General features: G+C 37.8%; 1 protein-coding gene across 1 annotated transcript in view; it reads right to left on the bottom strand.

Moving 5' to 3' along the window:
• The window catches only part of ppap2d (phosphatidic acid phosphatase type 2D), a 47,716-nt gene extending 36,179 nt beyond the window's left edge, over window positions 1-11,537 (bottom strand). The window contains exon 1 of the mRNA XM_079831467.1: window positions 10,864-11,537. Within this exon, the coding sequence (XP_079687593.1) occupies window positions 10,864-11,053 (190 nt within the window). The 5' untranslated portion in view covers window positions 11,054-11,537. The remainder of the gene's footprint in view (window positions 1-10,863) is intronic.
• Window positions 11,538-13,600: the final 2,063 nt, after the last annotated feature.

Below are 13,600 nucleotides of genomic sequence, written 5' to 3'. Positions count from 1 at the left end.
TTCTAAATCTAATTATAAAATAGTTTTTTATCCAATTCGTTGTTGAAATATAATCATTTATACACAGTGTCTGTCATTTTATTTAAACATACATGAAATAATCAAGATATCATTAACAGGTTAAGTAGAATATAACGAATATAACGGCTAATATAGGTCATATATTTAGTGAAAGAGTTGATTTCTCTAGTGAACTAACAGATGTGGACACGTGACTGCCTGAGGTAAATGTGATGCTACATGACTGTTTAGTTTACAGCAGTTATATTGAGGTCTTTCCGCCGTTGAGACACTGATTGAGCGATTACACCACATACGATACGTGACAGTAAGTTGTAATGTATCCTCAACACACGTTCATTCATTCATGTTTATTCTTAAGGAAGAGATGATCGATCGCGCTCACAGATGATCGCGTTCACGCGCGCGCGCCGCCGCCAGATTGAAGTGTGTTCCGCGCTTAAAACATGCCCACTGTTAAAGATTGCGTTCGGTTTCACAGTGAAGTCTGGTCCTCTTCTCATCGAGAACACGAGCTCTCGCTGTCAGTGCTTGTGCATAGAGCAGATGTAGGTCTTTCTCAGATATACTGAAATACGTCCACACCGCGGATATGTTGCTTCAGACAAGCACGTGCAGGTCGCGGTTTCTGTTTGCGTCATCACAACATTTCGGCCGTGTTGTTTCGGTGATAAAAGTCTTTCGGCCGAAAACCGAAAATGTACTTTTGGGCCATTTTCGGCCGAAAATTTTCGGTGGCCGAATATTCGGTGCATCCCTATAAAATATGACATCTTTGGGTGAAAAATGAACAATATAGAACTACACAAAGAAAGTAAGAAAAATGGCTGCATGAGGGAGAGGAAGATGAGTACCAGGACAAGGGAGAGGATTTGAACAAGGGCAAGGGAGAGGAATGCCTGGACAAGGGCAAGGTTGAGATTGAGGAATTAGAATGCACAGTGGCGCTCAAAGAAGGGCCAGAATTAGGGTAATTGATGAAATAATACCTACTATCATAGACCATGTCATAAACCACAGTCTATCAGAGAGGCTGGTGAATGAGTACAGCCAAATCTCAGCCGGGACACAGTGGCATCCATTATCCAGATTTTTCAAGAAACCAACAGGTATGATATTGTATAAGGGCTTCTCCTACTGCAAAGTGTAAATACTGTACTTTTTACCATGTATTACAGTGACTGTATGCCTCTGGTCCCTAATATGTAACTGTATTTTGTCTATATGCACTCAAAAAAATTATTCAAGCCCTTCATAGATGTGACACATTTAAATTCTGTTCACTTTACTTAAACATATCTAATTTTGTCACAACTTAATTTAATTGTGTTCAATCAACCTAATATATTTAGAACTGAAGTTTACTTAATTCAGTTGTGTTAAATATTTGTGTTGACATAACTAACTGGGCAGTTCCCAGCATGCTTTGCAAGGGACTCCATTAGGAGAGTAAATTTAGGGATTAAAGTGTTATTTTATATGTTTTTCTGTAAAGGGAATGATGTTGTTAGTAATGTTAGTGTTTAATGTTCAGTTATGTTGGACATTTAGAGAGGTTTCTGTAATGTTTTTTTAATTTTGTGGTTACCGTTATGCTGAAGAGTGGCGCCAGTGATCTATGCTAATGTAAAACCTCTTTTCTTATATATTCATTATATACATTGTGTATGATGATGAATGAAATTGGTTATAATTGATTTTCCAATAATTTTTTTTAATTTAAGTTTGACAAGAAAAAAAAGTAATGTTATACGTATATAAATATAAATTAAAATATTAGATAAAATTGAGTTGGACCAACTCAATTACATTTCATTGTATGAATTAGTTTTTTATGAGTTGGGGTTACACATATTTATTGGATGGAAAACCTGCCCTCAGGTAAATTGAGTTTGTCCAATGAGTTATTTTTTTGAGTGTGCATGTTCATTTAACTTAACCGATTTAAGTTACAGGGAAGCAATTCCACTGATTTAGTTCAACATTACTATTTCACATAGATTCTTCCCCATTCAGTTGTGTTGTCCCAACACAAGGAGTTTACATAGATTAGAAAAATTCCATTAATGTTAATAAAAATCTATTTGCTTGTGTGGAACCACTGTCCATAATTAAATTAAGTAAGTTTAAAGAATCATTTTTTTGAGTGTGGATTCAATGTCTACCTCCCTCAGGGTGCAGAAGAAAGCTCCTAAATGAAGAACGGGAACTTGCTATTGTCAACATGGTGATTGCTGATAATGAAATAAAACTGAAGGGCATTCTATAAAGATACTCTGAGATGGGTCATTTATTTTTTGTATTGAATTTCTGCAGCAAAAGAAACAAAATGCATGCATTTACTAAACCTAACAAAACAAAAATGTGGAGAGGCTTCAAAAGACACAATCGATGATCAATCAAATATACTGTCTATTGTATAAGGGCAGACCTGACACAAAAAATAATGCAGTTTCTGTAATTCCATCTGATGTTAGTGTTTTTATGACATTGTGCTATGATTGACCAAATGTTCCTGTTGGAAGAGAACATGTGTTAGGGTTTTGGTAGACGTGTATTGTGTTAGTGAATCATTGTATTTTGAAAATTAGTTTTGGAGTTTAGTTTACAATGTGTGATTTTGAGCATGAAATGAACCGTTTTGGCAATTGCGTGATGTAGGTGTGTTAAGAGTTTAGGAAATTTGTTAAAAGTATTGAAAAAATTGTCATAGCGATTGTAAAAAACTGTAGATAATTAAGTTATTTACATTCATATTTTAGATTTACATTCATAAAGTCAGATCGATATATTCAGGATGAATTTTATACATATTTGTAAAAGTATATTGTATTAAAAGGGGTAAAAAACGTATTGTATATTTAGATTTACTTACTTATGTAGATTTGTGACTAGAGTTTTAGCAACAACATTTTTTTTTATATTATCCAATACAATATTTGATACTTCTTATACAGCCACATTGATTGAGCTATTAATATGCAGAGAACAGGGATGCATTTATCAACAGGAATGAGCATGTGGAAACAGCAGACATGCACCATGTGCTCATGAGCGTCTGAATGTGCTGCCGCCCACATAACTGACATGCTGCAGCGTGCTGCAATCTCACTGTCTCACTTGACAGCTTTCTCTGCCAACTGAATGGAAACACAAGACGTTTCATACAAACAAACACTTTATACACACACACACACCTGCCTCACACTGACATACACTCCACTGGGTCCTTTGTAAGAGCACCTTTGATTAAATGCTGCATTTTGTGGCAGAGAAGAAAGGTGAAGGACAGAGAAGTGATAAACAGGAAGAGGCCTTCAGGTACAGCCCCACTCTATCTGATAGGCCGTCTGTCCTCCTTGAATAGATGCTTTACTCACTCAATGAGATGTTAACTAACACACACACACACACACACACACACACACTGCCATATCTATGTCTTTTGCTTTGATGTCTCAGTCATTTCCTTCAGATCAGACCTGCGGGCGTCTTACCAATACAAATCTGGTGAGGCACTCGGGGTTCAAATGAACACTCAAATGAATCACTGAAGCAGAGCTAACACCAAATCATTCACAAAACCACTTCTGACAGTACCATTGCTCAGTGATGATATCAGTGCCACACTTTTGATATATTTATATACCATTATACTGAAAAGGGTACACTTTGTGATATGTACAGTATATAAGACTATATGTGTTGTAAGATATGTCAAAGAAGCCCATAGTATTGCCATCAAGGCAGTTTTGATATATTGTATATTTTCTAGGGGAGAGTCTTAAACATTATCACTGATTTGGAAAACACCTTAGAAATCACCTTTCAGCAATGCACAAGCCACAGAATCACCTATACATCCATCCATACACCCACGTATAGGCAGTGTTGGGCAAGCTACTCTGAAACTGTAGATTTACAAGCTACTTGTAAGTAATTAAGTTACATTCAAGCTACCCTTTTGAAAAAAGTAGTTAGCTACACAAAAAGTAGCTAGCTACATTGAAACTACTTTTCTTTTCACGAGTTCACACTTACATATAATTTATAATTTTTAGTAAATTTAAACGCGTATTTGGCGTGCTGTCCGGGGGGAGGGCTTCGAGCTCAGAATTTGGCCCGAACTCTGAGTACCCAACCCCAAGCCCCAACCCGCGCTCCAGTTCATGTTCAATGCAAGTGATCGCTTCATCGCTTCCATGTCACGATTATTGTCTGCGATAGCCTATCTGCTTCTTATTTATTAAATCCAAAAAGGCAATTGGCTGATGAAACATTGATTAAAATTAAGATACAATTTATTCAGGGAAGCTCCATCTACTCGACGGCCAAATTCTGTTCACATTTTTGCATTTTTGCATTCCACTGCACTATGTTTCCATTGTTTTTTTCAATGTAAACATGCACTAGATGGATGCCTTTGACCGGTGTGCTCGCGTCTAAAAATGTGCAGTTCTAAAAACATGGCACGAGTTCACACTTACATATACTCAGATATAGTATAGAATATGCATATTTGGCATGGTGTCCAAAGACAGGGCTCCGAGCTCGGAATTTAGCTCAAATCCCAGAGTATTATTTGTAGATGCAAAAATGTGTTCAATGTAAATGGCCCCTAACACATGATCGTTCTGGGACATCGACCCAAAACAAGCATTTAAAACTTAATTTGCTTCTTTTCCCACTGCACAAGGGGTTCATTCATTCAATAGTGTTTGTTGTGGCGCACTCAACGGTGAAAAAAAAAACGTTATCTCGATGTGAAACTTTAACACCAGATGGAGGCAAAGACTGTAAAAAAATATGGACGTAGTGTCCGTGATGTCACCCGTAGGTTTCTGAAGAGAGTTTTTGAAGCCTCAAAGTCGGCCGTTGCCATCTTGGCAGCGCGTCATCGTGCGTCACTCCCGGATAACAGAAAATGGGCAAAGAGGTGGGACGTGGCTGGAGCTGAGGTGACGTAACAAACAGCAGACAAAGGGCAATCCACCTGTCACTCAAAGTGGCCACGCCCTTAATTATGCTGAACTTTAAGGCTTAATATAATGTAAACAAATTACTTATAAAAAAATTCACCCCTCTCACAGTTGTCATGAAGGGCAAAATTAGCCATATAGATAGACCAAACCCACAATTTGTACCAAGCTGTTAACATGTTTTTTTTTTTCTGCTGTAAAGTTGGGCATTTTAACATGGGGCTCAATGAGATTCTGCTCTCTTTTGGAGTCTGTCTCTAGTGGCCAGTCGATGAATTGCAGTTTAAGTCACTTCCGTATTGGCTTCAAGAGAAACTAGGGGAGGTTGCCGCTTGGATGGAAGTGATAATGCATCTCTACCTAGCACTTGCAATCGGATCACTGAAAACGCATCTTATTACCAGCTGCAAACCTGATCCTTACATGAGGATTGTGAAATTGTCGAAAAGAGTGATAAGAAATCAGTATTGCTTGTTTCAGCAAGTATTCTCAACACACACACACACACACACACACAGGTATGCCTGTGACCTTTCTTTCACACTTTAACCTTTGACCCAGCTCAAGCTAAAGCTACTGAAGCATATCTCCAGGGCAAGCATTTCTCCAAACCTCCTTATGTATCGCAGTCTGGCTGAGTGGAATGTACTAACAAAAGAGTTGCAGAGAAGGGGAGCCAAGTGAGTGATCGATCGCCTCAGCGTGTCCGAGCGCCTCTGTAAACAATCTGCAGTGTTGTTTTCCGCTGCTGATGCAGTCAGCGCTCACATTCACATGCACAGCAAGAGTTTCTCAGACAGAGTTTCTCCGCCATCAAAGCTGCTCTTATTCCAGCTTTTGTTGGACTTATTAAAAGTGGATCAGAATGCCGTGGCATGAATACCCTATTCACTGCTGGGAAAAAACACACACTGAAATCAGTTACAATCCTTCAGCCTGCGATAGTATCAAGCTTCAAAAGCAATAAGCCAGGAACAGTACGATGAAAGACACCAATGTTTAGTAAATATTCAAATAAGTAATAAAATTGAGAATCAACTTCTGCCAACAGTTATTATTCAGTAAATATGGGCTGTTTACTGTTTCCAAGCAACTTGTTGCAACAGTAGAAGTCAACTGTTGTGCTGTAACAGGTGTGTTTATATCAGCTATGTTACAGCGCCTTTGAGTCATTACAGTATGTTTATAATGGTCGATACACACAACTACGACTGTACATTCTATATTAATGAGCCAGTTGCTAAACAAATAATAATCATTAGCCAAACTGAAAGACGTTTAGGGCTGCCAAGCATCAACAAACTTGGTGAATTATACAGAATTCAGTTGGTCACAGGCCGTAGTCGCAGTCAGATTTTCAAGCCTTATTTTCATCCAAATGGAGAATCCAACTATTTGATCAAACATACTCTTGTGAGAAAGAAGTGTGATTAATTGTATTGTATTGTTATGCAGCACGTTTGAGCTTCCACTAAAAAATAATGAGGTTAATTTTCCTGTTACGCAGCACGTTTGAGCTTCTGCACGAACCAATGAGGTTCATTCTTGTGTTACGCAGCACGTTTGAGCTTCTGCAAGAACCAATGAGGTTCGTTATTGAGTTACGCAGCACGTTTGAGCTTCTGCAAGAACCAATGAGGTTCATTCTTGTGTTACGCAGCACGTTTGAGCTTCTGCAAGAACCAATGAGGTTCATTCTTGTGTTACACAGCACGTTTGAGCTTCAGCAAGAACCAATGAGGTTCATTCTTGTGTTAAGCAGCACGTTTGAGCTTCTGCAAGAACCAATGAGGTTCATTCTTGTGTTACGCAGCACGTTTGAGCTTCTGCAAGAACCAATGAGGTTCATTCTTGTGTTACACAGCACGTTTGAGCTTCAGCAAGAACCAATGAGGTTCATTCTTGTGTTAAGCAGCACGTTTGAGCTTCTGCAAGAACCAATGAGGTTCATTCTTGTGTTACACAGCACGTTTGAGCTTCTGCAAGAACCAATGAGGTTCGTTATTGAGTTACGTAGCACGTTTAAGCTTCCACAAGCTTTGATCTTGTGCGTCAAGCATACATACATTTGAGCTTCTGTTTATCTTCGCTGATCAATGTTTATATGTGAAAAAAAGCCTAAATTCAATCTGTTCATATAAAAGGAACACTCCACTATTTTTGAAAATAGGCTCATTTTCCAACTCCCCTGGAGTTAAACAGTTGAGTTGTACCATTTTCAAATCCATTCACCCGATCTCCGGGTCTGGCGGTAGCACTTTTTGCATAGCTTAGCATAGATAATTGAATCTGATTAGACCGTTAGCATCTCGCTCAAAAATGACCAAAGAGTTTAGATATTTTTCCTATTTAAAACTTGGCTCTTTTGAAGTTACATTGTGTACTAAGACCGAAGGAAAATGAAAAGTTGCGATTTTTTAGGCAGATATGGCTAGGAACTATACTCTAATTCCTGTGTAATAATCAAGGAACTTTACTTCCGTACCATCGGTGCAGCGGCGTAATGATATTACGCAGGGCCTGAAAATAGCCAGCACGCTCCCTGTGCAAGCAGGTTGTCACGTTGGTTATGTTGACGGAAGTTTGCCTATTTCCAGGTGCTGTGTAATAACATTGTGCCGCTGCACTCATGGTACAGCAGTGAAGTTCCTTGATTATTACGCAGGAATGAGAGTATAGTTCCTAGCCATATTGGCCTAGGAAATCACAACTTTTCATTTTCCGTCTTTGTACACAATGTAACTACAGAAGAGTCAAGTTTTAAATAGGTTTTAAAAATATCGAAAATTTTTGGTCATTTTTGAGCGAGATGCTAACGGTCTAATTAGATTCAATGATCTATGCTAAGCTATGCTAAAAGTGCTACCGCCAGACCCGGAGATCAGCTGAATGGATTCAAAAACGGTAAAACTCAACTGTTTAACTCCAGGGGAGTTGGAAAATGAGCATATTTTCAAAAATAGTGGAGTGTTCCTTTAAGCGATCGTGTCTCTTCAGAAAATTTGGACTAAACCTTAAAATTCATATGGATTATAGTTTTACGATCTTTTGAAGCATAAAAAGTGGTAGTTGCATGAACTGTCAGTGGAGGGACAGCAATCTCAGATTTGATTTAAAACATCTTCATTTGTGTTTCGAAGATGAACGAAGGAGAATTTTGTAATAATTTCAAATTAAAATATTTACTGTAATCTTTTTTCATACTTTAAAGAAGTTTGAATGTATTAAATTACAACTTCACCATTACAAATGTGTAATTAATAATGTATTTAAATACATGACGAATAATTCTCGATATAAATTAAATGGATAAATCCTTGTCAGTACATTCTGCAGTACACTTTTACCATAAATAATAGAAGTAATTATGAAATACATATCAGGACAGGATGTACTCAAGACCTAATTAAGTGGGTCAAAAACATGAATTGGCTTTTTTTATTATTATTAGGTTGTAGTTGTTGAAATTGTCTTGATAACTTCGGAAACTTCGGATTTCTAGTTGCCAGTATGCTTTGCATACAACTGGATAAGGAGAATAAATGTTGAAATTAAGTGCTATTTTATTTGTTTTAAGTGAAGGGAAAGACCTATTAGTGTTTAAGGCTGTTATGTCTGACATTTAAAAGAGTTTGTGTAATGTTAATGTTAATGTTTTCAATTGGTTCCAGGGCTGCAACTCTGGTAGTTGGAAAGACTTAATTGTTTTGGGTAATCAACTTAAAAAAAATGTGTCTATGCTACAAATTATTAAGTTTCTCTAACTCAAAGTAGCTTGTTGGTTGAACATGAACTCACTCAAAGTTGTCATAACAAAATAATTGATGCAAACTATTCTTTTTTTTTCTTTTTTTTTGTTAAGCTAACACATTATTTTTCAGAGTGTATACTTAAGGTGAATACGGCACAAATGAGCTGCATCACACGGCTCTGAATATTTGACAGTCGTAACAAATGTCAGGAGGAAGTCACACAAGCTCCATGTCCATCAAAACAGGGAAATGTGTTTACGATGGTAACCAGAGAGAGCGGTCGCAAATGACCTCGTCCTTTATCACATCATCATGCCTCATCCCACAGCACAGTTCCTCTCTGCTCACTCCCGGCTTTCTCCAGTCTGTCCTCACTGTCGTCACATGGTTATATGAACTACACTTTCTTAATCATGGATTAATCATGGATTAATCCGGTTATGCACTGCTGAGTGCATGACTGGTAACGTCATAAGGCAGAAAGTGACAGTCATTCTAAATCAAAGGAGGCACACTGCGTGACATTTCCTCCATAAACCTCAAGCGGCACTAAACACTTCACTTTCTAAAAACAGATTCTGTGGGACAAGGACTTTTACCTGGAGGCCAAGAGCAGTTCCTACAACAGGTCTCATGTGAGCAGTACAGTCAGGCTGATGAAGGACTTACTGTAACCTGTCTGTCTGCCTGGACAGGTTCTCTTTGGCACACCAAAAGCAACGACAAAAAAAAAAAAAAAAACATAATTAAGGTGTTGATCTCCGTATCCCAGTTGTGAATGTTGTTGTGACACAATAAATCGTCTGAAACTGATGGGGTGTGCACTGATTTTACCAGCAGCTTTGCAGAAAGCAGTAAATGTGTCAACAAACTAACAGGACAACATTTTGCAAGGATTAGTGCAGATAAAAAAGTATTTTTGAAAATGGTATGGAGAATTTACACTTCATAATAACTTTTGTTAAGTCATGAACAAAATGTATATAATGTGAAATCAGGTTTATGTACCTTTATGACATTCAATCTAACTGCATTTGGTTGAAATTAAAAATGAAGGGTCTGATCAGGTAGAAGCACCACCTTTCAGTAACAATTGTGCATAACTATAAAGATACACTATATTTACACAATATTATATACCAACAGACTACTGTTCTGTTTATTATAAGCACATGCTACCGCTTGAGCTCTCAAAAGCAGGAAGGATTCTGATTGGCTGGGGAAAAAAAATATTCTGTAAGTGATTATATTTAAGGTCTGATCTCTGCTATCCTTTTATATTTAGAACGATTTTGAAAATCTTTATTAGTTGGTGTGAACAGACCTTTACACTTTTTTACATTGAAGCTAGTGTGTTGTAATGAAAGTTACAATAAAGTATATTAGCCAAAACAAAGTAAACAACACGCAGTTCAAGCCATCTGAAAAGGCAGTTTCACTTTTCTCTGGAGAACTGCTTGTTTCCATGGATACGGCTGAATTTCCCAGGACAAACTTTCCTGCCAACTCTAAACTGAAGACACACACACACACCACGTGCGTAGAGGTTATGAACTTATTATTTTCCCTTTCTGGGCTCTGATTTGGCTTTTGAGAGGATTGTTTGGCTGGAGCAACTTTGGATTCCTCCACTTTTGAAATGTTGTTCCCATGTCAACTTTTGACATCTTTTGTGAAGATCTGTCAAAAACTTTTCTTTTTTTCCCCCCTTTAATATTATGAGGAAAACAGATGAAGTGGATGTTCCACAACCTGCAAAGCCCTGCAATGAATCTGTTGTGTTGTTTTAAACTTGTTTCTTTGCATATGAGGGGAGGGGTGGAAAAAATACATCAGCTTGGCAACAATAGTCTTCATTTATAACATTAGGCTACTACATTATAAAGCTTAACAGATTCAGTTCATGTGCGTTCTCATATAAATGTATTTGATTTGACCAGCAAAACATTATAGCTTAATGTTTCTCTAATACTTAAGTAATTATAGTGTAACCCAGTTCTATCAGTTCAAGTTGCTTACACGTTATGTAAATAATCTAATAACATGTCATTATGTCATTAACATCCCAATGAAAGTTATTACAAAGTGTCACCCAACATTCGTTCACTTACCCACGAGCAGACAGAGGATGTCCAGCCCGACTAGCATCTTTCTGCTGGAGCAGTGAACCGTATCCACAGGTTCCGCGGGACTTGGCATGTGTTTCGTGCCGTTTTCCCTCGCTGTGTCTCCGGATCCGCCGTGATCCGCCAGCCGCTGCTGGAGCTCCGCGTGACTGTTTACCGAATTCAACTTCTGCATGATGTCCGTTTAATTCAATACTTATGCCAGATTTCTGTCCTTCACAACGTCAGTAAAACTCCTCTGACAGGTTAGAAATAAGGTTTAGTTGAAGTTTTGAATGTTTTAGGTTTAAAATCCAGTAAGATTTAGCATACACGCGCACGTGTAGATGCTGAATATGCACTCAAGTCTTAACTAATGAATCGATCAGACTTGTACAGAGATCCTGGTCTGCTCTCTCTTACATTAGAAATCCTTTCTCCAGCACTTTTGAAAAGTTTCGGCTGCAGTTTGGCCATCATTATCTGGACATGATGGAGAAAAACACATTCCTGAAAACATATGTCAGTCAAAAGTTTGTCATCCTCTATGACTTGTACTCTCCATGTCAAACTCTTCTTTCTTTCTCCAACCGAGAGAAAACTTGAAGCGGATCGTGTTTTGATTTGTGGGTATTAGTGTTATTCCTCCGCCCTCTTTAGGGCTGTCTCAAAACCTAGTGAGCTGACTACCCAGACAGCATTTTGGCGTTATACGTGTTGGGAACGCGGGAAAACTTGCAAACTGACAAACTTTTTTTCAGGGAAACAAAATTGTTGAGGTTCATCTTGCAACCCAAATAGTGGCAAGAACAATTAAGTCCCAAGTGTTAAATATCTTACATCTTTTTTAAACAAAGCAGTTTTTTTTTTTATTAAATTTTTTTTATGCACGTGTAAATGAAAAACCTACCATTAGTCATCGAGGATGTCTGTCACAATGAAATCAAAATATAGAATTTAATTTTAATTTAAATTTTTTTACGTAATATTGTAGTACCTATCTGTGCACATTTTTATTATTAATTCATGTGCCCTCGTAATCTTTCATCAAAATAACTCTTGCAGCAACATCTTCTATGACTGCGTTCCACTCCACTCTTCAACACACACTTGTGAACTTCCCTAAGCACTTCCCCATTTTGAAGTGCGTTCCACTTCGTGAAGTGGACGAGGGAAGTTTATATGGACAGACCCTCACTCCCTCGATTTTGACCAAGGGAGTGAGTCTACTCCATATGTACACTTCAGGTAGCTCCATATACCACAATGCAACATGATTGTGACATCACATATCGGGTTTAATTTACCCCACCACAAACATGATATATATATATATATTAAAAATATTTAAAACAACCCAAACACACCTATATACATATAGAATGCTGCATTAAACCATTTTTTAAGGGGGAAAAAAATAATAAAATCCATAGTGGATTCCAAGTAATCAAGGGCTTAGGACAAGGTTCTGCCAGTAGTGGGCTTGGGCACTCATGCAACGTAAGCAATGATGCACATCCGAGTGAACAAGACAGAGGGAAGTTAGCGAGTGAAGGGCATAATAAAAACGAACTGGAATGCAGCCCATGATGATGTGTTTACCTGGGTGAGGGCGGGGCAACCTGTCACTCACATGAGATTGACCAATAGCAAACTACAACCATCCAATCAATTCCCCATGGACAAAATCAATCCCTGCCATATTTTTTTTTTTCTTTTTTGAGAGCTGTTTCTCTCAATAAGCTGATATATTTCACAATAAGGATGAAAATACTATTGTTACTTCTGTTTATTTTAAGAAAAGAAGCTAAACATTATAAAATTGACTTTTATTCCTCCTGAGGCTATAAGTTCTTACTTTACAATATAATGTTTACTTTTCTTAAATGAGACAAATGTGTAAGGAGGGTGCAGCCTTCAAAATGAGACACAGCATCTGTTTAGGCCAAGCGAAGCCATTTAGGTGAAGCCATTTTTGACTAAAGTCACATTTGAAAGTTTCGCAGGCAAAAAAGGCCCATTGTCTTTTGTTAAGAGAGTGGTGAAATATGAAGCACTGCTCAGAGGTCACTTTTGAAACCAAGCAACGTTCTGTTGGTCAACACAACGCATTTGCATTTGCATGATTAACATGAACCTGTTGCGAAATCTGCATGAGGCATTGATTGAAATGACTGGATTTTGCACGTGAAAATTCACTGAAGGATGGTAAATGTGATTGCACCGTTCATTGTTATTTAACCGGTTGAAACTCCATATGTGCATATATGTAAATATAGTAATAAGTATTATTTTATTAAGATGGGTTGGACATCGATGAGCCATTGAATTGCATACAACTATTTTCTAGCTGCATCCTTTGTAAACACCTTCTTATAGCATTTTCTAACCAAATGCTGTCTATTTAGGCATCCCGTTGGGAAATGAGGCACAACCTTTCTCCTTCTCTCTTTCTGCTTGCCTTCTTTTTCATGACACCAGCAAATCTTACATCTCCTTGTCTTTCAACTCCAGCTCTGAAGCGCTGATCAGCTGATCTTTTTTTCTTTTTCATTAAATAGCGACCATAGAGAAAACCTATCAGACATTTGCCTTGATGCCATAGAAGAACCATTTTGGGTTCCCTAAAGAACCTTTCAGTGAACAGTTTTTCTTAGTGTAGAACATTTTAATAATCTTAAAAAATCTATTTGCACTGTAAGAACCTTTTATACAGTTGTAAGATTCCATGGATGGTAAAGGT

This window comes from Gobio gobio (assembly GCF_949357685.1).
Source record: "Gobio gobio genome assembly, chromosome: 1".
Lineage (NCBI taxonomy): Eukaryota > Metazoa > Chordata > Actinopteri > Cypriniformes > Gobionidae > Gobio > Gobio gobio.
The sequence above is the reverse complement of the archived record's forward strand: the minus strand, read 5'-3'. Positions and strand labels throughout refer to the sequence as shown.